At 38.1% G+C, this 24,012-nt stretch overlaps 1 protein-coding gene across 2 annotated transcripts in view; it reads left to right on the forward strand.

Moving 5' to 3' along the window:
• The first annotated feature begins 1,981 nt into the window (after positions 1-1,981).
• The window catches only part of LOC138045791 (integrin alpha-5-like), a 53,442-nt gene continuing 31,411 nt past the window's right edge, over positions 1,982-24,012 (forward strand). Inside the window, exons 1-10 of one of the 2 annotated variants that reach the window (XM_068892425.1) lie at positions 1,982-2,492; positions 5,996-6,132; positions 7,921-8,015; positions 9,070-9,217; positions 9,919-10,032; positions 14,278-14,364; positions 18,352-18,396; positions 19,823-19,866; positions 21,085-21,156; positions 23,135-23,187. In XM_068892425.1, coding sequence (XP_068748526.1) covers positions 2,326-2,492; positions 5,996-6,132; positions 7,921-8,015; positions 9,070-9,217; positions 9,919-10,032; positions 14,278-14,364; positions 18,352-18,396; positions 19,823-19,866; positions 21,085-21,156; positions 23,135-23,187 — 962 coding nt within the window. In that variant the 5' untranslated portion in view covers positions 1,982-2,325. The remainder of the gene's footprint in view (positions 2,493-5,995; positions 6,133-7,920; positions 8,016-9,069; positions 9,218-9,918; positions 10,033-14,277; positions 14,365-18,351; positions 18,397-19,822; positions 19,867-21,084; positions 21,157-23,134; positions 23,188-24,012) is intronic. The other variant, XM_068892417.1, reaches the window with a different exon arrangement.

Genomic DNA, 24,012 nt, shown 5'->3' on the forward strand with positions numbered 1-24,012 from the left:
TGCTGCTAGAGTAGCACTCAAAAACTGCAATGATTCTGAATGATCATTTCAAGACTGAACAATCTACGATGAAATAATAATTTTTGTTGTTGTTGTTGTATGAAACTTATGGTTTACATTCTTTCAGATACACTTCTGTAAACATGTGGAACAAACTAACTTCCTCTTCTTCCTTCTTCAAGCTCTCCGTACAATATTTGTTTCCGCATTCTGTTGTCTTCAATTCTAGCTACGTGGCCAACCCAACGTAGTCTAATTTTCATTAACTGTGATTCTACGGAGGGTAGAGGTGATTCTATGGAGGGTAGAGGTTCCGCAGAATCACAGAACGATACTAGTATATTGTCGCCAAAACCTTAAATTTTGTATAAATTTCATGTTCAAACGAGGGCCGCACATGAAAAACGCTTTGTACTCATACAAAACCTACAAAAGTTTTTCAAAGAGATTTATGTCTGACTTTCGGCCAACTTTCGGGTTGAAGCGAATGATATTAGTATGCTGAACAAAAAAAATGTAGCGATGCCTATTTTTGGTTTTCTATTGATACAGGTAAGTTTTCCGGTTCAAAACATATTTCAATGTCCTGCGAGCAGGCTCTAAGTTTTTCAGGCTTACTGGCTGCTGCTAGAGTAGCACTCAAAAACTGCAATGATTCTGAATGATCATTTCAAGACTGAACAATCTACGATGAAATAATAATTTTTGTTGTTGTTGTTGTATGAAACTTATGGTTTACATTCTTTCAGATACACTTCTGTAAACATGTGGAACAAACTAACTTCCTCTTCTTCCTTCTTCAAGCTCTCCGTACAATATTTGCTTCCGTATTCTGTTGTCTTCAATTCTAGCTACGTGGCCAACCCAACGTAGTCTAATTTTCATTAACTGTGATTCTACGGAGGGTAGAGGTGATTCTATGGAGGGTAGAGGTTCCGTAGAATCACAGAACGATATTAGTATATTGTCGCCAAAACCTTAAATTTTGTGTAAATTTCTTGTTCAAACGAGGGCCGCACATGAAAAACGCTTTCTACTCATACAAAACCTACAAAAGGTTTCAGTTCAAAGTGATTTATGTCTGACTTTCGGCCAACTTTCGGGTTGAAGCGAATGATATTAGTATGCTGACCAAAAAAAATATAGCGATGCCTATTTTTGGTTTTCTATTGATACAGGTAAGTTTTCCGGTTCAAAACATATTTCAATGTTCTGCGAGCAGGCTCTATTTTTCAGGCTTACTGGCTGCTGCTAGAGTAACGCTCAAAAACTGCAATGGTTCTGAATGATCATTTTAAAACTGAACAATCTACGATGAAATAATAATTTTTGTTGTTGTGTGACCTGAGGTCACGAGTTCAGAACTAAAATATGCCAAATTTCTTTCGAACATCAATGTAGTTGTTATTTATGTAAATAGTATTTTAAAGTACTGTATATAATGTATGATTTTATTTATTTATTTATTTATTTATTTATTTTTCTCGGAGAAATTAGCTATACAGCTACTCTTGTAAATCCCAGGTGAATTAAAGGTGATGTTATGTTATGTTATGGATCATATACAAACTGCGGATATGAAATCAAGTGAAGCCGTGATCTTCGCAGTTAAGAACGCAATTTTTGCAATTGCGTAAAGAAGCCTGAAAACTTCAGGACTTCAACGGGGTCATCAAATTCTGATGTTCCTCACCTTTTCTTCCAGCTCCAGGAATACATCCTATACAAAAAATTGCGTTCATAACCGCAAAGATCACAGCTTCACTTGACTGAACAATTTGCCCGCACTTCAAATATATCGTATCATTTTGTTCTTCAAGTTATCGACCTTTGAATGTTGCGATTTTTGGAATGCATCTTTTGATTGCAGTTCCGGCTGATTAATTAATTAATCCCCTGACAAATTTCACTCCTTGCCAATAAAACTATGATGTGTTGGTGTGACGTCTGGGACGTCCTCTGGTTGACGTCAAAAATCTTGGGAGGGGCTATTTGATTGTCGGCTCTGCTATAAGCACTGTCACGTTGACATTTGCAGCTGCAAAGGTGAACTTTCTATTTCATAATTTCGATTCACCGACGATTCTTCGCTGTGGTTGGTTCCTAAGCTGTTCATAGACTGAAGGACGAGTAGAGTGAATAATATACGAGTTGAGAAAGTTGTATGTGTCCAAGGTTGAGGCATACGGACCGAGCTTCATCTACATGATTTAGTGTACGTCGCAATCAAAAATTTTATCGATATAACCACAAGATTCTTGCTCAATTAGAAAAAAAAGGCTTCGTTTACTGAGCACAGCTGGGGAAAATCAACAACATTTCGAAATGCTCTTGACTTCTACAATAACTTGTTTGCTTTTGAGTTTTTCTCTTGGGACTTATGGCTTCAACTTGGATGTGAAAATGGCCTCGATTCTGAGCCCTCCTCCTGCAAGTCAAAGTGAATATTTCGGATATTCCGTGGCGCTTCATTCATATAGGAATAGATACTGGTAGGTGAATGATTGTTTTTCAGAAAGGCCGGCATAATTAATTCTAGAGGCTTCATTCATGCTTGACAAACGTAAGCTATGGAAAATTGCTAGAGGTCATGAACACATGCATGTGGGTGCGATCGTAAATATTTTTGGTACGTAGTTTTCAATGCTTAGCTCCTTTTGATTTTTTTCAGCGAGGCCTTTGATTTTTAAAATACAAGCGGAAGGGTTTTCAGCAGCCTAGCTCATACGCGATAGAGCTTTCACAATGAATATTAATTACACGGTAAAATCTTTCATATACTCCTAATGTGTTTGAGGTGACATAAAATTCAACAAAATTAACTACATAATGATGAAGGAAAAAATTCTTTTAGAGACGGCAAAAGTAATAAGCACTAATGAAAAAAAAGTCAAACACGCTTAAATTGTGCTTTTATCTAATTTGAAAACTAAGCGAACTTAGGTTTCGCTTCATTTAGCGTAACGAATGATCCAAATTGTGGGAATTTTAGAAGCTGCGTATTGATCACAATGATCTTTCCAGTTACATCGGGGTTCATCATTTGAGGGAAATGTTTTATAGTTTTGTGCTGTACTCTCTACGTCTCCAGATAAAATATTTATAATTAATCTTTTTTTTTCTTTTGCTTTCATGGTCATTGGTCATGATAATAAATTTAGATGTTTTCTCAAGCAACATTATCCTTATTGTATTATTTATTTTTATAGATTTGCTATATTTCGGAATGAAAGACTCAAACACTCAATCAATCAATCAGTTAATCTTTATTATACACGAGGAAACTCCTCAGGATTTGCAAAACATGCAAGAATGCTCCCCTAACTACCAAAAAATTCATTCTTATTATGGGAAAGCTAATCTCTTGAAAGGGTCCTACAAAGTCTATTTTATATTCTGTTTACATTATTTCAAGCACTATTACCTTACTCATAGAAATTTAGAATGTTAAGAATTTGCTGACTTACACGTATCATAGTTTGCAAAAGGAAGCCCACACCCTGTTGGGGGTTGTTATTTTCTTGGACCAGAAACATGATATTTCCAAATATTTAAAGTGCACGACACAAATTTTTTTCTTAGCTTGTTCGAAACAGCTTTCAAAATGGTGAAAAATGGCATTTATTTTATTGTGATAACTCTCTTGGTTGCCGAGTTATTCAAGATTTTGATTTATGCAAATTAGAGGACTTGTGATGTCACATAGTGGACACAGAAAGGATGTAAAATCACAAAAAATGGAATATCTCTGAATTGAAGACTTTTTCTGTATAGAACTGAAACTTTTTGCAGTTGTTATACTCATCACAAAGTTCCATGATGTGTGACGTTTCCATCCGAAGGGTAAAATCAGAGTTTTCATCCCCAATAAGTGTTATTTGCTCTTGATGTTCATTAAGTGGGTGTGAGCGAATATGGACATTACACAGCACAAGCACTAGGAAGTCTGTTAGACTCTGGAGCACCAAAGAAGGCATTTTTTTCATTTCGGGAAGGTAGAGGTCTGGTAACGAGTATGTTGCTATGGTGATATCATAGTCACTATCACAATGTGTGGTTCTGGCAGCACATCAACCCTGCAAAATTTCAACTCTGCACACTGAGTATTTGCAAAGATATTCCATATTTTGTAATTTTACATAATTTTGTGTCCACTACTGTATGTGATGTCACAAGTCCTCTAATTTGCATAAATCATGATCTTTAATAACTTTGCAACCAAGAGTGCTATCACAATTGATAAAATAAATGCCGTTCTTTATCATTTTGAAAGCTCTTTTGAACAAGCTAATAAAAAAATTATGTCATATGCACTTTAAAGGGCATATGTCCACTTACTGGTCAAAATAAAAGGATTTTTTTTACTCTTCAAATTTTTTTATGGAGATATTCGCATTAATGTACATTTAGTGCATTAATGTGCATTTTGTGTTTAATCTTTGTTTCTCTTTTTCCCGTTTTTTACTTAGACTTGCTCTAATTAAAGGGGCTAGGTCACGCAATTTTAGGCAATTTCAGCACTGATCGAATGGTCATAGAATTAACTAAAATATCAAAATACAGTTGTAACTGTTCCAAACTATAGAAGAACTCTAACAAAACACAGGGAAGCCAAGAAGGGACATGGATGGGCAAAACTGGAGATGATTGAAATGGATTGAATTTTGGTAAATTTGAAAAACGTCGGCCCACCTTTTTTCAAATTTGTATCAGTCTATATCAAAATGTCATTTACACAGCTGGAAAATCATTCTCAGTTGTTATGTGGCCGTGATTTTGCAAATGAAAGACTCATGTTCTGCCAATTTGACGTCTAGTCTAGAGCTCATAATTAACAAAATTAAACAAAATTACCTAAAATAGCGTGACCTAGCCCCTTTAATAAGAGAGAGTCCTCCCTTAAGCTTTAAGCCTCCATGCGCTTCTTAATGCTTCTTCGCCTTCAATTGTACATTGTAGTTCTTGATCTGTTTCATTGTAATATGTATTTAAGGCAAATAGCTAATGGATGGATGGAATACCTGTTGATTTTGTCTTATGTGAGCTCCGGCATTGGGCATCATTTAAGCAGTGGGGCATACGACAACTGAGTCATACCCCAGTTGTTTTTATAAATCTGCATTGAGAGCACATGCTTCTTGTCAACGATGTCCCCAACACATTTTCTCCAGGATTTCAGTTTCCTTCTATCACTGAAAACCACCATACATGTATACGTAGCTCTATCACTTGTGACATCCATACGCTGGGATTCATAATGCCTCCCTTGTAATTAAAATATAGTGTTCTCCTTGTTTGTTTGTATACAATGTAGATATGGATTGCTTTACATATAGATAGGCATCACCGCATGCAGTGGGCCTCTTTAGCTTGTAAGTTTTGTTTTCCCATGTCAGACCTTCTGATGTTCGCAAGGGAATTTTCCTGTTTTTTCATAAATTGTGCATACATATGCACATGCATAATAAAATGACATTTGAAAGGAACTGTTCCCTAGAGTAGCATCACATGGCCGTGGTCTGAAATGGGAAAACAAAAATGTACAAGCTAAAGAGGTCTGTTTAAAAATAATACTTTTTTATGTGGTGAGTATATTGGCCAATACAGTACATGGCTGCTACATGTAACATATCTCATACATTATGCATGTACAACTGCTGTACTCTTTGATGATATAAAAAGAACCAAGTGGTTCTCAGGGAAACATCAGTGGGAATTGTTAATAAGCGAAACATAAAATGTTCCCTTGAAACATTCATTTTGGTGTGCTATTGGACATTCTGGTGGTTTTGGTAAATTATAAAAGCCAATGCAAAGAAGGGATTATGCAAGCTGAAAATTAATTGTTAATCATTTAAATTTTGAATTAATTATTTTCTTTTTCTATTATAAAGTAAACAGTTTCCCCATGCAAATGGTGGAGAATTAAAGCATTCTCAGAATACTTTGGCTTCCATTAATCTTTGACAGTTATTATTGAATTTTCTCTATGAAGGGCTATAGTTGGAGCACCGTTGAGTAATGTGACCTCATCTTCTGGCCGAGAAACCTTTAGCAGATATGGGGCAGTGTATTCATGTGAATATTCTGGATTGGTTGTAACCTGCAAATACATCCCCATAGACAATACACGTAAGTACAGGTATTTCTCCCAATAATGTTGATCAATTGAATGAGACAGCTGAAGCCATCACATTGAAATTAAGATTTTTTTTATGTGTTATTAGATTTGGTCCATCTGTAGTTTCTCATGTTCATTTAGGGCCAATTTGGATTGTCCTGGCCGGTGGTTACCAACTGGTTGTTTCTGTGTGTCAAGGCTTCTACAGTAGGCCACTTCGGAAATACATGTACCATGGTACTAGTCTTTGTTTTTTCCCCCAAATTTTGCATGAGTTGTTTTTGTTTTCTCTTGGGACCATTGTAAGTCCCAAGAAAAACTGGAAGCAATGCCTATGCAAAATTTGGGGGGACAACTTATATTTAAAACAAAGCGTATCATGTTGTTTTCCAAAGTGGCCTGTTCCTTAGAGCCTCTTGAGAGGAAGTTTTAACATTCCTTTGCCCTCTGATACTGCATTTACCTTGGGCTTTAATAGAGATGTACAAACCAAACTAGTTGAATGAGTAGGTCTTGGATCACAGAGAATTGCCTGAGTTCCTTAATATTACTTAAAGTGTCAAATCCTCTTTTGATCATAACTGTGGAAAAAAGTTGAAATTTATACAAATACTGTACATGTTCTTGACGTTCATTGTTACATATACTTTTAATTAATACATGCATGATTGAGTGATGCCATGATGGTGAAGGCCTAATGGTCCTCACTAATGTAGCGTACAGTCAAACCTAGATTATCCGAAATTTCCCAATTTCAATTTAATTTTGTCATGAATATTTATTATTCTTGATCAAGTTCCGTAGCTATATTCTTTTTAAAACTACAACGTTGAAAACTGAAGTAAAGGCGAGTTTGTTTTGCTTTCGAAAAGCAAAATAAAGCAGCGCTTGCATGTGTCGTAACTAATGAAGAACTTTCGAATTACATGTAGTTCTGACTGGTGTAGAGTTGCTTGGTGCTAAGTGAAATTTCACGCTCTATTGGTTTGTTCAGCGAACAAGCTACACTTGTCTAGGTCACGAATGTTCATTCACGATCATCATGTCCTTGTAGCATAAGCGATCCATTCTTTCGATAAAAGATAAATGATTAAATGTCGCGTTCTTAATTTAATCAGTTTTTGTTCCTCATTAATATTCATATTCTGGATTGTAATCGAGGTCCTCGATTACTTGTATAAATCTGGACTATTTTGTCTAGTCCCAATGAATCCAGATAATCGAGGTTCGACTGTAGTGACTGCAGTGGGGATAACTAACTCTGGAAGATCGAGTGAAATCCAATCTTTGGGGTGGTTTTCCCTAAAAGTGGCCTTTTTTAAGACTCAATTTTATTTAGAGGTAGTGCTCAGATTTTAAGAGCATGTAATACGCCAGTTTCGTATTCTTGCAGTTACAGCTGTAGGTTGGATCGAGCACGATCATTTCATGCTGGATCCGGTCTAACCGTGAGAATACGAAACTGGTTACGGTAACAACTTAGTGTGGCATTCTCTATTTTTGCATATCCCATAATACACTAAATTTGTTTGCTACCCAAACAAACCATTGTTTTCAAATGGTTTTGGGCATATGCAGTGTCCCCAAGAGCATGTGAAAACAATGATTTAACCCTTTGATGTCCAAACTGGCCGAAACTGGCCAGACTTAGTATTTCACTGTCTAAGGCCATGAGAGTATTTTACTCTGTCTAGATACTAACGCCAGACGATTTTACTCGTCAGTGGGGAACCCCTGGGAGTCAATGGGTTAATGCATGTTCAGAAACTCAAGTCGCTGCTTTCAAATTCATTTGTTAGCGGTAGCTATTGAAGGCGGCGATTATGCAGAAGAAAAAGAGAAACAATGGTTGGGAGGAGTGGTTTATAGCACTGGCAAAGATGGCAAAGCAATGGTATGGCATTGGTTAAAAATTAAGCACAGAAATGACCAATATGGTTTGAGCTACTAATAATATTGATCCAGTTAGGGGATAAATCACTGATTGACTGGCAGGCTTGCTTTCCTTTTGACAGAAGCCCTGTTTACATGAGGAATTTTTATGTGACAAATAGTATATAATATTTGATTGAGTAGATAGCGCAAGAAACAATTGTTGACAATTGGCAGTTGTGTTGGTCAGTAATGCCTTTGGACAGTAGAGATAAAGCAGAAACAAGACAAGGTTGCCTGGTTGTTTTCCAGTGGCGCTCACTGAGAGGAAGGAATTTGCCACGTTTTGTGTGACGAGTAGTCTGCACAAGCAATATTTCATATTTGACAACTTTTATTTGTCACATAAAAGGTAATACACCAGTTTTTCATCAAACGCAGTTGTCGCATAAAAATTGGCCAAAGTTTCTCGTCTACAGGAGCAAATAAAATTTGTCTTGCGAAAATTTTCACATAAAAATTGCTGGTGTAAACGGGGCTTAACTGACTTAACTGTCAAAATGAAAACCTAGGTTTAATTTGTGATAGTCAGCTTTTGAACAAAAGGGCCTTGTATTATAATACATGTAAGTAGTTGAAAACACAGTGATAACAGCATGGGACTTGGAGACTCTTTTTCTGGTGTGGTCCTGTGATTATTGACATCAGCAAAAAAAACAAAACTGTTTAATCATTGAAAGGAAATTTATGGAAAGGAACTTTATTTAAGTGTCTAGTCATTCTAGACTAGTACTGAAGTACTAATTGGAGACACTGTAAGCTGAATTCATCAAATTAATGCAAATGTTGGTTTTTGAGGAGAGGGGAAAACCGGACTACCTGGAGATAAACCTCTCAGAGCAGAGTAGAGAACTAACAAACTCAACCCATGCCAAGTCTGGGAATCCAACCTGGGCCACATTGGTACGGTGGGAGGCAAGTGCTCTCACCACTGCGCCATCTCTGCATCCAAAATGAAATTTTGTGTTTGTATGTTATTGTTTAGAAAAAATCTGATATTTTTATTTCCTTTGCAGGCGTGTGCTCCTAGATACTCAATGCTTGAACCTTATTCCCCACCTACTGGGAAAATTGTTTTGAGATGGTTGATCGGAAGGTGTTTTCTCCTTAGTGACGACCTTGAAAGGGTGTCCCAAAATGGTATAGTCAATCCATGTGAAAAAGGTACAGTACTGTTCAAAAGTACAATGTAAGCTACTCCCGTCATGCAAGACTCCAACTCCACCAATGGCATTGCTACAGGGGTGGTGTTGTGTGCGATGTTGAAAACTCTGTGTGTACAGTGGCATGACCCACTTGCACAATCGTAATATATCTTTCGTAAAGGGTATATAAGGAGATTTTTCATGTGTAAATTATATTGTGTTTGTGAAAGGCCCATTTGCGGAGACAATATGTACAGGTACAGTGTAGCACATTTAATTTCTGGATAAAAACATCCGTCATTGAGTAGGGCAAATGTGGAGAAAACTGACATTCTACCAAGTTGAAGGTACATGTATTACATTCTTCACTGACAGAACAGTAAATGGAAGTAAACATTTCGTTTGCCAGTTGGGAGTCATTCGTCTCTCCCAGAATTTTTAACCAATAGTCTGATAGAGAAACGATACTTAGCCATACAGTTGTGGAAGAGTAAAACAGAAAGATTGAGTGTTGTCTATAACTTTCTTGCAGTCTGAATGGTTTATTTCCCAAAATGAGCATTTCTGATTGGCTTTTACAACGATAGAAGGTTGATACGAGTAGCACTGTTTAAACTCTTATCGACAATTGCAAATTAACCAATTAGATTGCAAGATTAAAAGCAATAATTGTGGTAGTGGTAAAAATGTTTTTTGTTTTGTTTTGTTTTGTTTTTTCAGAGGTTAAAGGCAATGCTTTCTATGGATATTGTCAAGCTGGCTTTAGTGCAGTGTACATGAAAGACCCCCCTCAAGATATTGTATTGGGTGCAGTAGGCTCAAAACAGTGGACAGGTGTGGAACTGATTGTACTGTACTTTGGGAAATGAATTTAACCCATTCACGAGTAAAATCGTCTTGCATTAGACACTAAAATCTGTGATCTTATTTAGGAAAAGGGGGATTAAGGTGAATAACAAAAAAACGCGTTTTCTATCGTTTTAAACGCAAACGCGTTAAAACACCGTTTAAACGCATTTAAACAACGTTTAAACGCGAAAAAAACGCGTGCGTAAGATTTCATGTCGGAAAAGCTTTACACAAACGACGCGTTTAAACGCTGTTAATTTACCTAAAGTGAGCGCATAATTAAATGCTGCTTGCTATAATATTATTATTGGGTGTCATCTGGGGTTAACTGTGATTTATTTAAACAATGCAGCTCGACAAACCATCGAAATCTTGATTGTTTTAGTCGCTGCAAGTACTCGGAAAAGAGAAGAAATGCGAATTAGTCCAACCTAAACATGCCTAAATTGGCGGCGTTCTCTGAGGAAAAAACAAAACACTTACTTAGCGACTCTAACGGTAAATCATGAGCATAAACAATAGAAATTTGTTTCAAATGAAGTGAAGAATGTACAAATGAATTTTCAAGATGGTGTTAAGCACAAGTTTGCTTTGATGTGTACCCTGTGATTAGCGAGGTTCGTCATTAGGTTTCTCTTGTCATGTGCGATCCTGTTTTAGAAATGTACAACAGAACGTTGATTGTTGAATGCTGTTCATGTTGGTCTTAGTAGAGTCGCAAACACTTATAAATCAATCAAATAAAATTCTGCATTGGGGTTACCAGCTGAGGCATTCTTCACATGCAAAACTTACTACCATTTTTCCTTTATTCATGTTTGATCAAGGCAGTTGACATAGCGGCTGTCTTCCGACTCTGAGCGACGACCCCGGCGACGACCAAGGCCCAAGTAACCGAACGAAGATAAAACAACTCGTACCATCATGACAGGGCTCAACTAAAGCTGCATTTAAAGTGGTACGTTCAAGCCATTAGAAAAGAAATTGATCGATGACTCGCTGTTTACCGCTCAAAAAATAAACTGATCTACATATTTGTCGCGATCAGTCACGCAACCTTCCGAAATTTTAGACTTTTTGGTCATTTAGTACTTGTCAAAACGAGACATCAGTTTTTTTAATTTCCTGTTTGTTTATGATTTGCGATAATGAAAAGGGGTTGAATAGGCAGATAGCGAAGCGCCGAGACACAAGCACGATAATTTGCAACAATATGATAGCCCTTTCAAACCTCTCAAATAACAAAAAAAGCAAAGCTCTGAAAGAAATGGATCATACTTCTCTGAACCCATCCAACCTTCCCGAAACAATCGCGGGTGATTTGCAGTTGGCAGAGGAAACCTATTTCATGAGCGAACGAGAGCAGATATATTCAGCGTCCTCGGCCAAAGCTTCAACTTCGAGCCATTAAACACACCGGAAGGTACCGGTCATAAAGATAGCGAAAAACGGCTCTTGCTTTCGTTAAATCGTTCGCTACTTCTCTCACAGTCCCACAATAATTATATTATTATAGCGACAACTGAAAGAATCCGTAACAAATAAATTAAGACTATCCGATGGAAAGCCTGTTCGTGAACACCAAGGAAGTTCCGAAAAAATCAATTCGCTGATCAGAAAAACCGGTAAATACTTGCGATACTACCAAATGTTCGCGAATCTAAAAACGTTCCCAGTTTCACTGAATCGCTCCCTACTTCTCTCGCAACTGGACATTTAGGTTTCTGTTTCCCCACGATAACAATGGAGAGAATTACACCGGGGAATTACACAACCCAGAAGTATTTGGTCAAGTCAATGCGATGTTTACTTTGTCACATTTCGATGAAATGTTTATGTGATTCGCTCATTCTTTGAATTACGTCCTTCTGAAGGTGGTTAAATGTTGACAGCCTGTTTTCTGTAATTTCTATTTTCTCGAGGCATTATCAATAATGGTACAAACAATCCAATTTTTTCGTCGCTATGGGGCGAAAACCTGATTTTTCAGTTGTTGCAGGGCGAGCGTCACGACATCGTGACCAGTCTACTCGAGTGATAACATATGACACATGCCGAATGCTAGCGGGGCGTCATCACTTCGATTCTGCTTCATTCTGGCAACGTGCTCTTTTGTCGCCAAAAATTCCGAAGAGGAAACACGAAGGAGGAAAATGTGAAGGTTTTAAAGAGTTTAAAAATATTAAAACAAGCTTGAGACAAATGATTGACCAGCCTCTTGGTGAAACCTGATGCGCTAATGGAAACATTTTTGAAGCGTCGTTCAGTGGTTCGCGTTTCTTTGAGCAATATCGTTGGCTCTAGTCTGCAGAATCCGTAGGCTCAAATGCGACTGCTTGCTCCATTCTTAGGAAGACTCGAAAACCGAATCTTCTTTCCTGCGTGTGCTAATTGTCTGGTTGCCGTTGTTGATAGCACGAGATTCGTGCACTGCAAGTGGGCTAAAGTCGGTGTGCATGAGGCGCTCACAGAAAAAAGAATAGTAAATAATTAAAGACGGAATGTGATTCTTACTGCAAGACAATTTTTACCCACCTGCTATGTAAAAAGGAAAGGCAAAAGGTAAGTTTGCTGATGAATTGATCATTTTGACACAGTGGGTTGGAAGACATGCACCCTAATCTTCGCATTTCATATAATAGAACAGGTAATTTATTCATTCAAATACAACTAAATTAGCGTACTTTTCAGCATACGAAATGCAGTAATTGAAGCGCAACAGAGCCGTTTGTTTAAACGCGTTAAAAATCTGTTTAAACGCACAAAAAATGCGTTTCCACGCGTTTCGACGAACGCGATTAAACGCGTTAAAACGTTGTTTTCTAAATTCACCTTAATCCCCCTTTTCCCAAATAGGGTCACATCTATTGAAGTCTCACTTTGAGGGCTCAGTGGGTTAAAGGGGACACAGGGTTTTCAATGAGAGCCAGTGGTTTGTGAAACTCGCTGGTTATTGCTTGTGAACTCATCGCCTACTTTTCCTTGGGAATTACCCAAATTTTACAAATAAAATGGGAAAATATTTGCACAGAACACGAAACCTTAATATCGGCAAAGTTTGTTCATGAAAAACAAAAGAGACGCCTGAAATTTGAGTAGTATTGGCAGTTTTTTGGTCCATTTGAGGATTGAGCACACACGTTTTTGAGGGAGCACTCCAGCAATCCATTACCTGTGTAAGGTGCCGCATTAATTTTGTTAACCCCATGTACATTTGAAATGTGACAATGGGTCTTTTCGGTCATGATCGACAGATGAAATACATTGCACTGTTTTGAATGCAAAGGAGCATTTAAGGGGCTATGTCACGCTGTTTCCCAACATACATGTATGCCTTGCCGTCAATTGAATTTTAAAAAAAAACTATTCATGTGCTCTCTGTGAATAAAAAAGCCGAAATTTAATGATAGTCAAGTCAAGTCAAGTCAAATCAATTTTGATTTAAACTCACACAGAAATAATAATTAAATAAAAATTAATACATTTTAGTGCTTAAAATATAAAATCAAGAGATTGCGAAGGAAAAAAAAAATTACCATTGTAGGTTCATTGTGCAGAGTTTGGGACACTGAGTAGGTGACCCAAAAGGGGAAATATGAGTAGAAAGAATCGAGGTCCAAAATAATAAATATTAGTCTTCTGTTCAAATACCCTTAATTTGTGCTCCACAATGTGTTTTAAGACACCCCAATTTCAAGATAATTTTCCCCTGGATCCCTTTATAAGCTTGTGCCTTTGGTCCTTGGAAAGCGCTATCTTTTGCGTGCATTGTCCATCCTCTTCCTATAGCTAGTTCTCTGGTTTTGCAGACCACTAAAAATTGTATTGAATCTTAACCCCCTTTAAAAAGAAATTGACCAGTTAGTGTTAAGGCAGTTTTTTGTGTAACTAATGGGCCTCACAATTTTATAAACATGAGGCTATCAACGAAATCGCAGATTCCAATCATTGTCCATTTGAATGTTTAAAAAAGGCATTATTACCCAAAACTGGAAGAATATCCTGTAGTACCTTGGAATAGTTGTGAATATCATATTTTGTAAATGGAATCATCTAAATGTATCATGCTCTTTGTTTGTCAACCAAAAAATTGTGTTTACTTTGCTAATAATTAACAGTGATTTAATTAACGTTGTCAGCATACATGTACCGTCCCATAAGAAGTTTCCCCTTGTTGTTTGCTGTTTATTTTTAATTTCTGTTTATTGAATTAAACTTGTTCTTAATTAGGTGCAGCAATGATGGTGAATCCGGAGTTCCTTAATGCATATGCGGAGATTACTCCTCAAGATCAAGTTGACCTTTTTAACTACAATGGTATGTTGAAAGAATGAAAGCATAAAGGTTGTGAAGATTACAGCGGATACACATTACCTTTCTGTTCCTGTAATGATTTTTTTACCGTATTTACCCGTGTATAATATGGACCTTTTCTTCCGCTAAAACAGCTCTGAAAATTGAGATGTGTATTATACATGGAATCCTTGTTTTAGACTCCATGGATCCCTTATTAGCATTATAAACAAAGGCACATTGGTTTTACTGGGTTGCCAGTATGGCAATCCCAGTCGGAAAGTGGGTGGGATTTGTTTGTTTTATTACTGGGTTGCCAGTATGGCAATCCCAGTCGGAAAGTGGGTGGGATTTGTTTGTTTTATTTGTTTTATTTTTTTGAATTTTTTTTTTTTCCGTGTCGGTAAAAGTCTTGCCTGTCACTCCCCTGGTAAGTGGTGTCTTTGTGCATAGCACCTTCTGCACGTATTTTCTTAGGATGGTGAGGGTAGTGGAAATGTGTAGATTTCTCTGGTGGACACAGGAGAATCATTAACTTAGCCTGCAATTACGTCGAAAGTCATGTAACGCGAATGGCGCTTTAGTGGATCCTTAAACAAAATATACACTTATGGAGCTCAATAATGGAAAGTCAGTTGGATAAACTAGGCAGGCGGTGAAAAACCAACACCTGGAATCTCAAAAGCGACGAGTAATGGACTTCGACAACAATCTATCGCCCGTCAAGCCGAAATCAAAGTGAGCTGTATTTCTAAAATAAGTTTTACCAAGAGTGCTGTTATGTAGAACACTGACACCAAATGGAAAATTCTCTGGTAAGTTACGGGTTCAACAAAGACAGAGAACGAATCGAACACCTTACGTGGATCTGTGATCAACTCTGCACAGTCTTCAGATAAAAAAAATAACTGGAAATGTGACAGCCAAGAATTATTTGAAAGAAAGCTTGTCGTGTATTTTGTACTTTATTATTCAAGGAAAAGGTTCTTCATGTAAACGGTTTGATCCTGAAATTTAGCTTGTTGCAATATCCGCATATTTGACACGATTGAGTTTCCTCTCTTCACGCACGTAATGAAATAGAAGGGGTTTTTGCCTCTAATAGCAAATATGTTGTTTGTTTCAAAAAATTGTTCCCTGGAAAAGGTGGCCTTTATGAATTCATCATGTTTTATGATATGCAAGCTTAACTGGGTAGTTTTTATGGCAATAGTAAAGCATTTTCTTGTCAAAATGAGGTTAGCGTCTTTCTGTTGTGTTAACTTAATTAAATTGTGAGTTTGTATTTGCCATCTGCCGCGTAACCTTGATTCCCACTCTCAAAATTACCTCCACAACCTACTTTTTGCGTAGAATAAGCTTTTAGAATGATGTTCTTGTTTTACATAAAGCAAGCTAACAAAATCTGTACCTTGGTGAGTTCGCATTTGTTAGCGTAAATAGTATTTTCGGTCCGATGCTTCTGTTTTACATGTATGAGGGGTATATTGTTTTGGTCTCCCATCCAGAAACTAACCCCGCCGGACAGCGATTAACTTCAGTGAACTTTGGTATTACAAAGCTGTCAGATTCTCAGAGGGCATGCTTAAACTTGTGGTGAAAAGAAGTTGTGAGGGAACTTGAAAATTATCAACATGTCAGCCCAGCAGCCAATGTTTCTCGCTTCTCTTTTATTTGTTATTCCTCAGAGACTGGAATGCTGTAGTTCAATACCACACAATTCAGTGCCTTCTGATTTTCTGTAACACATACCACAGGCAACCCAGTGTATGCTTCATGGAAGCATCTCGTTGATTGAAAAGTAAAAGGCTGAACCAAGAGTTGAAAAGTTTAAGATCCACTAATAAATTAACCTTCCTAGCTAAATGAACAACTGATCAACATAGCGATTAATTAAAACATCAAAATGGCCACAAAACTCATCAGAGTTACACAGTGTCTGATAAATTAAGCATTGTTAATTTCGCTGAAGATCATCCGATTTCACAATTACCCACTACATGTTATTGGAAATATGGACGAAACGCCACCGAACTTTGACATGCCACCAAACCGAACAATCAACAACACCACAGAGAATTTCAAGAGTAGAACAACGGGAAATGAGCAGAATCGCGCAACTGTTTTGTTGGCTTGTTCTGGTGATGGATCGAAATTAAGACCTGAATGGTGATTTTCAAGAGGAAGACGGTGCTTAAAGTTGAAAACAAGCACAGAGTTATCAGCGCGGCCCAAGAGAAAGGCTGGATGGATGCCAAAGGAATGAAGAGTTTGGTGTGTGCAACGTGGTGGACTGGGGAGACAAAGAAGCCTGCTTATTTAATATGCTTTCAAAGCTCAATGTGACTGAAAGCATGAAAGCAGCATTTGCAGAGAAAACACCAATTCAGCAGTAATTCTTGGTGGGTTGACCTTAGTTAAAGAAACCATTTAAAGATAAGGCTAGAAAGAGGTGGATGGCAGATGGAATCAGTGGCCATCAAAAGAAGCCCTTGGAAGAAATCATTGCTTGGTAGATTGCTGGTGCTTATTGACATTCCTGAAGAGATGATTGAATCGTCTTTGTCAAGTATGGAGTAAATTATAAACAACCTTGATGGCACACTAGACGATCTTGTGCACGAACAACAAGATGAACTTGTCGATGACATGCAAGAGAACTGTTTGATTGTGACTACGATTTAGAGCTTGCATAAAGGTTTCAGTGGTTTATAAGCCCATGTAAAGTGTTTAAAAACACTTTATATGGGCTTATTTGCTGTACTTTTGTTAGAAGTGGAACAAATTTTTTCATCCAGAACATGGATTTTTTTATGCTGAGTTTTACATGCACAGTTTCTCTGTTTTCTTCTTGAACTTTTTTTTTCAAAATACAGTCTAAAATTGGGGTGTGTATTTTTCACAGGCGCGTATTATACTCAGGGAAATACGGTAATATTAATTTTGATCCTGGCAGATGTCAATGAAACCCCCACGGTTTTGACCAAGCAGCTCAGTACATAATAAGTCAATTTTCCATGATAATAATATTGGGTTCCACTAGTGAACCGCAAAAAAAGACTGGAATTGTTTAATAAATGGTGTTCATTCCTTAATGTTTCCACTAAGGATTTTGAATTTTATCAAATAAAAAATCTAAATTAAATCAAATGGAAAACAGTGAATCGTCACACCTCTCTATGTCAACTTTATTTAAAAAATAATTAAAGAAAGCATTTTGTGTATCCATTGAAGGATACATGATACATGTACATCCATGATACAGCCAGTGCCAAGGCTGCTGCCTAAAAAAATTTTCCGGAGCCCTTAGGGCTCCGAACATTAAAACTTAGTAGCCTAAGTCATTTTTTTAAGAGCCCAGAATTAGTTAATTAGAAGTGACTATGAATCACCTTGTGATAAGCTAGGCGCCCGTTCAGGCTACTCGTTCAGAAATTTGGTCGCCCACGCTTGCAAGTAAGGCGCCCCAGGTGACCGGGCGACCGTTACGCAGCAGCCTTGAGTACTAAGCAACGATCAAAGTGCATGATTGTATACGTACACAACATGATTTAAATTGTGGTACAACAATACGATATGATACAACACAATAAGAATACTATATAATGGGTTATGAACATTGATGGGTTGTGAGACTGAGCCTATGGTTTATCATCCTTACTTGAAGAGACTAGAGATTCCAACCATTTGCAGATGCCATTATAAAGGCAACACTTTCTCCTCAGTTATTTTAAGACCCTTAGTGATGGTCTAGCCAGAGTTTTTGATCCCATGACCTCCCACAAAGTAGTCTGATCCGAACTAACTAAGCCAGCTGGTTGGCTGTTAAATATGGTGTTGACTTTTGATACACTTCAGTTTTACTTCTTTTTAAGTATTAGAGCCTACCGGACCTGTCAGCTCTGGGACAAACACAGCCCAATAATGGCCATCCTTGGTGGGCTAAAAACCTTACTGGCTGTAATCTTGTTATTATTTGTATGACTTGTACATGTATGCTTTGCATTTTAGGTTACTCAGTGGACACCGGAAAATTCTCTGTGCTATCAAGGCCAGGTTTGTCAACATTTAGACAAAGGATAGAGATGATCTTCACATGTATCTAGACATTTAATAATTTTTTAAGCCAATGTCTCTTATAGATAAGAAACCTGAAAAATTCAGGTGGCATTAACAGGATTCGAACCCATGGCCTCTGTGATGCCGGTGCAATTCTCACCAACTGGGCTACATGTATGAAGCCACACAGTTGGGAGCAGGTCATTTCTTTTGTAAACATTATTATAAAATTTGCTTTAAATTTTCTGTATGCATGTGGATCTACGATATGTTGCTCTATATCTGTACGTATCACTTTTTGCCTTGGATGAAGAACAGGTTGTATGCTAGCCCTGAAATGACTATTACCTTTTTACCAAAATTAACATCAAAAGTGAGACAGCACATTGTATAAATTTATTATTGTTAAATACGAAGGTGCACTGCTTTTTACTGTCTAAACCACCAACCATCATAGTCTCTCTCATGAAGACTAACAAATAAAATCAACTCTGCATGAATTATTTAAAGAAGAGCTTTTTATTTAATTTTATATGTGCTGTAGCGTAGCATAGCTGTGGAATAGTACCCCCCAAACAATGTTCTTAAATTACTTTTTAAGCCAAAATTTATTTGCCATAGCAACACATCATTAAAGGATAGCAACTTTGAACTTAAGTTTTGAGTATTTGTCTACTACAATGTACTTCTGTATGGCAGACAGATAAGTTTGTTTGTAATGAGCTGATGAAAATACCACCTGGTGGTGGTCAAAGAGCAAGATGGGAGTATATTTACATGTTAATGGGACATTGACATGTAAACTTGTCTGGGGTTAGAGAGAGTAAAATCTACATGTATTAAGTCTCACTCTTGGGTGTCAGTAGGGAATTTAAGAAACGGTGAAGGCTACAACTACGACATTGCCACAAAACAGTAATATCATTGGTCAAAAGAGCATAAATAATCGTGCTGCATGTGCAGGACGGATTTTAGCAAGTATCTTAGCGGTGCTCTGCATAAAAACGACAAATTTTTAGGTTTGACGACAATGTAAGCATGTAACAGAGAATCCTTCATTCTCTATTTTAACTCTGAAACTGCTCATACCAATTTATTTTTAGGATACTTCGCCCACATTGTAGGACATGAATGAGACTGAATAATCGCGAAAGACTTATGATAAAGCAAAGTCGTATTTTGAGGTGACGCTTTCATTGACCGTCGCTGTCGTAGTTCTTAAATTCCCTAATGGGTGAAAGGAATTTTTGAGTATTTAGATTGAAGTTGTCAACCAATTGACTTTTAAACTGCCCGCCACTGATGATTAAAATAGTCTGCCGTTAGACAGAGTATGGGTGTAGAATCTATTAAGTCTCACTCCTACTGGAGTCAATAGGCTAAGTTCCATAGTAATAATGAATCTCACATTTATTTCTTTCAGATGTGATCAGTGGTGCTCCAAGAGCTGACAGCGTGAAAGGGAAGGTAAGCTGAAGGCCACCTTAGACACTTCCTTTGCCCTATGTAAAGGAATCCAGGTTGTCCTTGGATTCGAGATCCTGGATCTGGACTTGTGAATTCCGGATTCCAAACTCTCTGGTTCTGCCAAAATGGATCGCAGATTCCATTGAAATTTGTGGATTCTGGATATTCCATACAATGGATTCCGGATTCCAAAGCCTTGCATTTGCTGAATTCTGGATTCCTTCACATCAGGAACTTCCTGTAATCTAAGTACAAAACCAATAGACCTTTTCGGCTTGTACATTTTGTTTTCCCAATACAGATCATGTGATAATAGTCAGGAGGCTTGGTCCTTTAATGAACAAAACAAAAGACCAAACCTCCTGAGTATCATCACATGATCTGTATTGGGAAAACAAAATGTACAAGCTGAAAAGGTCTATTACACACAGTATTCCTCTTATTCTAAATCTTGGTGACAACTTGTGTATAGGCTTGACCACTTGTGTTTAAAAATGCTACAGTGTGGGTGAGTGGAGATTACTCTCATATAAGCTGTATTTGAAGTTGTTTGAGATGTGTCAAATAGCAAGTCGACTGGTCTCAATATTGGGGCTTTTCCTCTGGATGGTGATTTATTTGCTTATGGTGATATATGAGGCATTGTTGTATCTGCTTATTGAACAACTACAGTATGGTTAGAGGGTTCAAGTTATTAATGTCAGTGTTTGGACAATGATGACCAGTAATAATCATGGATTAGTAAGATGCATGGGATCTCTAGTAAAATAACATTTTTTTATGGTACTGATCGCCCAGAAATATTCAGGGAAAGTGGACTTGTGTGGTGCTTTCAGGTGAAGTTGTAAATCAGTTCCAAGGTTGAACACAACAATGAGGTTTAATAGTTCAACATTTTGGGAATGGATTTCGTACATTATGGCAATGGCTAGAATGAAATTGAACAATATAATGGTTATTATTGGGTATAATTGGCTACCACATGTGCTCGAGGCCTTGCATGAAATCGAGGGAAGTGGTGTCAGCCAGTCCAAGATGGATCCCAGACCCTGAAAATTAATCACAAAAAGCGTCCAGAAATAAGCAACACGAATTTCTTTGATATTACATGTATGCATTCTCCTAATGTAGAACGCAATATTTGTGACACTTTGAATTCATGAAATTGCTTTTTATGTTTCTTTCCCTGCCTGCCTCATTTTGCCTTTTCTTTATCAGGTCCTGATATATGACATTTTCAGAAATCGGCTCACTGTTCGTTCACAATTACCCCAACCAAAGGATTTGCACGTAAGTGTTTTCGTGGGTACAGGTCGCTAAACTGGCCGGGTTACCAACTAGTGTGTTTGGTAAATGGACCTGTGAAAATTGAGCGTAGGGAAAACCGTGTCAAACAATCAATAATAGGAATAATTCATAGAGCCCCGAGAGTGGCAGTGATACCCATCTTGATTGGTGCGTTTGGAACTGTCTCAAAGAATGCAGAGACCTGCTATGGAAGGTTGGATCTAGATAAATGTACCTGACATCATTGGAAGCGCCCAGTTGTTGGTCAACCTTGTTATAGAGAGCTTAAGCATATGCGTTTTTGAGACGCAGGCGGCAACCGGAAAAGAACATTTCGCGTGCGAGGACAATGGTGTCTCCCAGATTTTTATAATAATCATCTCTTTCGGAGAAAAGCTATTTAGCAATGTAAATGTTGTTGTGTTAAGACAAGTTAAAAAGGGAAAACAGCTCACTTCCAGTTGCCGTCCACGTCTCGAAAACGCACGTGCTTAAGCTCCCTATTGTGGAAAGTCGTGGTTGTCGCGAAGCTGCAGGATGCTGCTGAAACATGACTGAGAAGATCCAGAAGAACATCAGAGAAGTGGCGACAATCACGGGAAATTAACAACAACAATAATAATAGTAATAATAATGATAAGAAGCAATTTCCAGTCACTGGATTAGTAGTCAAAATTCCCTATGCCGCAATCTGGGGCCCGTTTCTCGAAAGTCCCGAAACTTTACGGACTATTTTCGGGTGTCACCATTCCCTTTTTATCTCAAGAACGGACAGGGTTTAAGTCCTCAAACTTTACAGTCATTTTTCCTTTTGTTACCTTAAAAATATGTTAAAAGTTCGGCTTTCCAAAACAAGCAGTTGGGAGTTTCGCAAATGGTTTTTCGGGCCCGAAAAGTTTTCGTTAGCCCCTGATATCTAAAGCCCCGTGCAAACGGACGCAGCATTGTTGGGTTTTAAAAGTTGCATTCGTTTGCACTGCCTGTCGCATGTTGTTGCTCGACGTTCGAGACTGGTCAATCTTTACAGCCATCTAGTCCCAACATTTGCTTTGTTCCGTGACCGCCGAAGCGTAGCGCGACAAGGTTGCATCGGTTTGCACAGCTCTTCCAACATTGTTAGGGCCACGCAAGTTCCTTTGCAAATGGTTTCCATGGAGATAGCCATGCATTGACGCGTTGAAAACTAGATGGCAGCCGAAGTGTTTACAAATTCTCATGAGTGGTATCCTTCCGCAAGCACTGCCCGTGCCTACATTGTTGGGAGTTGATGCAGCCGTTTGAACACAACTGCCTGTCAACACCGTCCAACATCTTCAGAACCAACGATGTTGACAAGGAGCTCTACTCTGCACCGAGAGGTTTTCTCCGGGCATTCCGGTTTCCCCTCTCCTCAAAAACCAACATTTGACTTGATTTACTTTCACAATTAGCGCTCCAGCGCTAGAACGACTAGACACTTAAATAAAGTTCCTTTCCTTTCCTTTGTCATCATTGGTCATCCAAATTGTGGTGGTGAAAAAAGAAAGGAACTCTATTGAAGTGTCTAGTCGTTCTAGCGCTGGAGCTTTAATTCAGGACACTGTTAACTGAACAACCTCGTTTTCAGGGTCTCGTGTAGATGACGAGACCCTGGGAACGAGGTTGTAAACTGAAATTAACAACTCACACAAATCACTTCAAATGTTGGTTTTTGAGGAGAGGGGAAAACCGGAGTACCCGGAGAAAAACCCCTCGGAGAAGAGTAGAGAACCAACAAACTCAACCCACATATGACATCGAGTCTGGGAATCGAACCCAGGCCACATTGGTGGGAGGCGACTGCTCTTTCTCACCACTGCGCCATCCCTGCACCCCCAAAATGATCTTTTGAACCTTGTTAAGCATTCCTTTGAAAACTAATTCCGTTGCAACCCCTTGGTTGGTATACCAAGTGAAAGACTTATTGTAGCTTTGTTTTAATTGATCTATGTGGTGCTTTCAGATTGGAAGCTATTTTGGCAGTGTTGTCTGTGCTGTGGACCTGGATAACAATCAGTAAGTTGAAGGAATGGTTTTAGACCATGACAGAGAAACTAAGTAAAAAATTATAAGTAGAAAAACGGCTTATAAAAAAACGTTCGCTAAACAACTCTGACAATAAACTTGAGTGTTTTTGGATCGAAATGCACCATTCATCGTTAAGATCAGTCTTTTCAATTTTTTTAACAGATCATCAATATTTAAGCAGCAACAACAACAACAACAACAACAAATACGGCAATACTCTTCATGAGCAAGTCGGGAAACAATCCTAGTCATAGAAAATCACGTTGTTGTGGTGACGTTCGCGTTATAGTCGCCGTTAGGGAGTTTAAAGCTAGTTTCTATCTGCGCGTAACTCCGTCGAAAACAATCCTAAACATCTTCCGATAGCTTAATCGCAAACAGTTTGCGTAAATGGAAACACGTTCTACTTTCATCCCCGACCGATCGCCAATGATCGCAAATTCTTGTTTGCGACGGGTAGCAACGAAAAAGCGAGGAACAAAGATATGGAAACAATCGCAAACTGATTCGGACTTCCCTTGATCCTATTTAATTATTTTAGGTGGTTGGAACGTCGCACCGGCATCGCGAGGTCACGGGTTCAAACCCCGTTGAAGTCCTGAATTTTCAGGCTTCTCTACGCCATTGCTAAAATTGCGTTCATAACTGCAAGGATCATAGCTTCACTTAACTCATCCTATTTAGTGAGTTTCCGATAGCTCATTTTTACGGCATCTCGCCTGGTAGTCGGAAGGTCGTAGGTTCGATTCCTGCATAGAAGCTCTCGGATTGTTCCGAGTATTCCCGAGCCACAATCGATAAATAAATCTCTTC

This window comes from Montipora capricornis, chromosome 1 (assembly GCF_036669925.1).
Source record: "Montipora capricornis isolate CH-2021 chromosome 1, ASM3666992v2, whole genome shotgun sequence".
Taxonomy (NCBI): Eukaryota; Metazoa; Cnidaria; class Anthozoa; order Scleractinia; family Acroporidae; genus Montipora; species Montipora capricornis.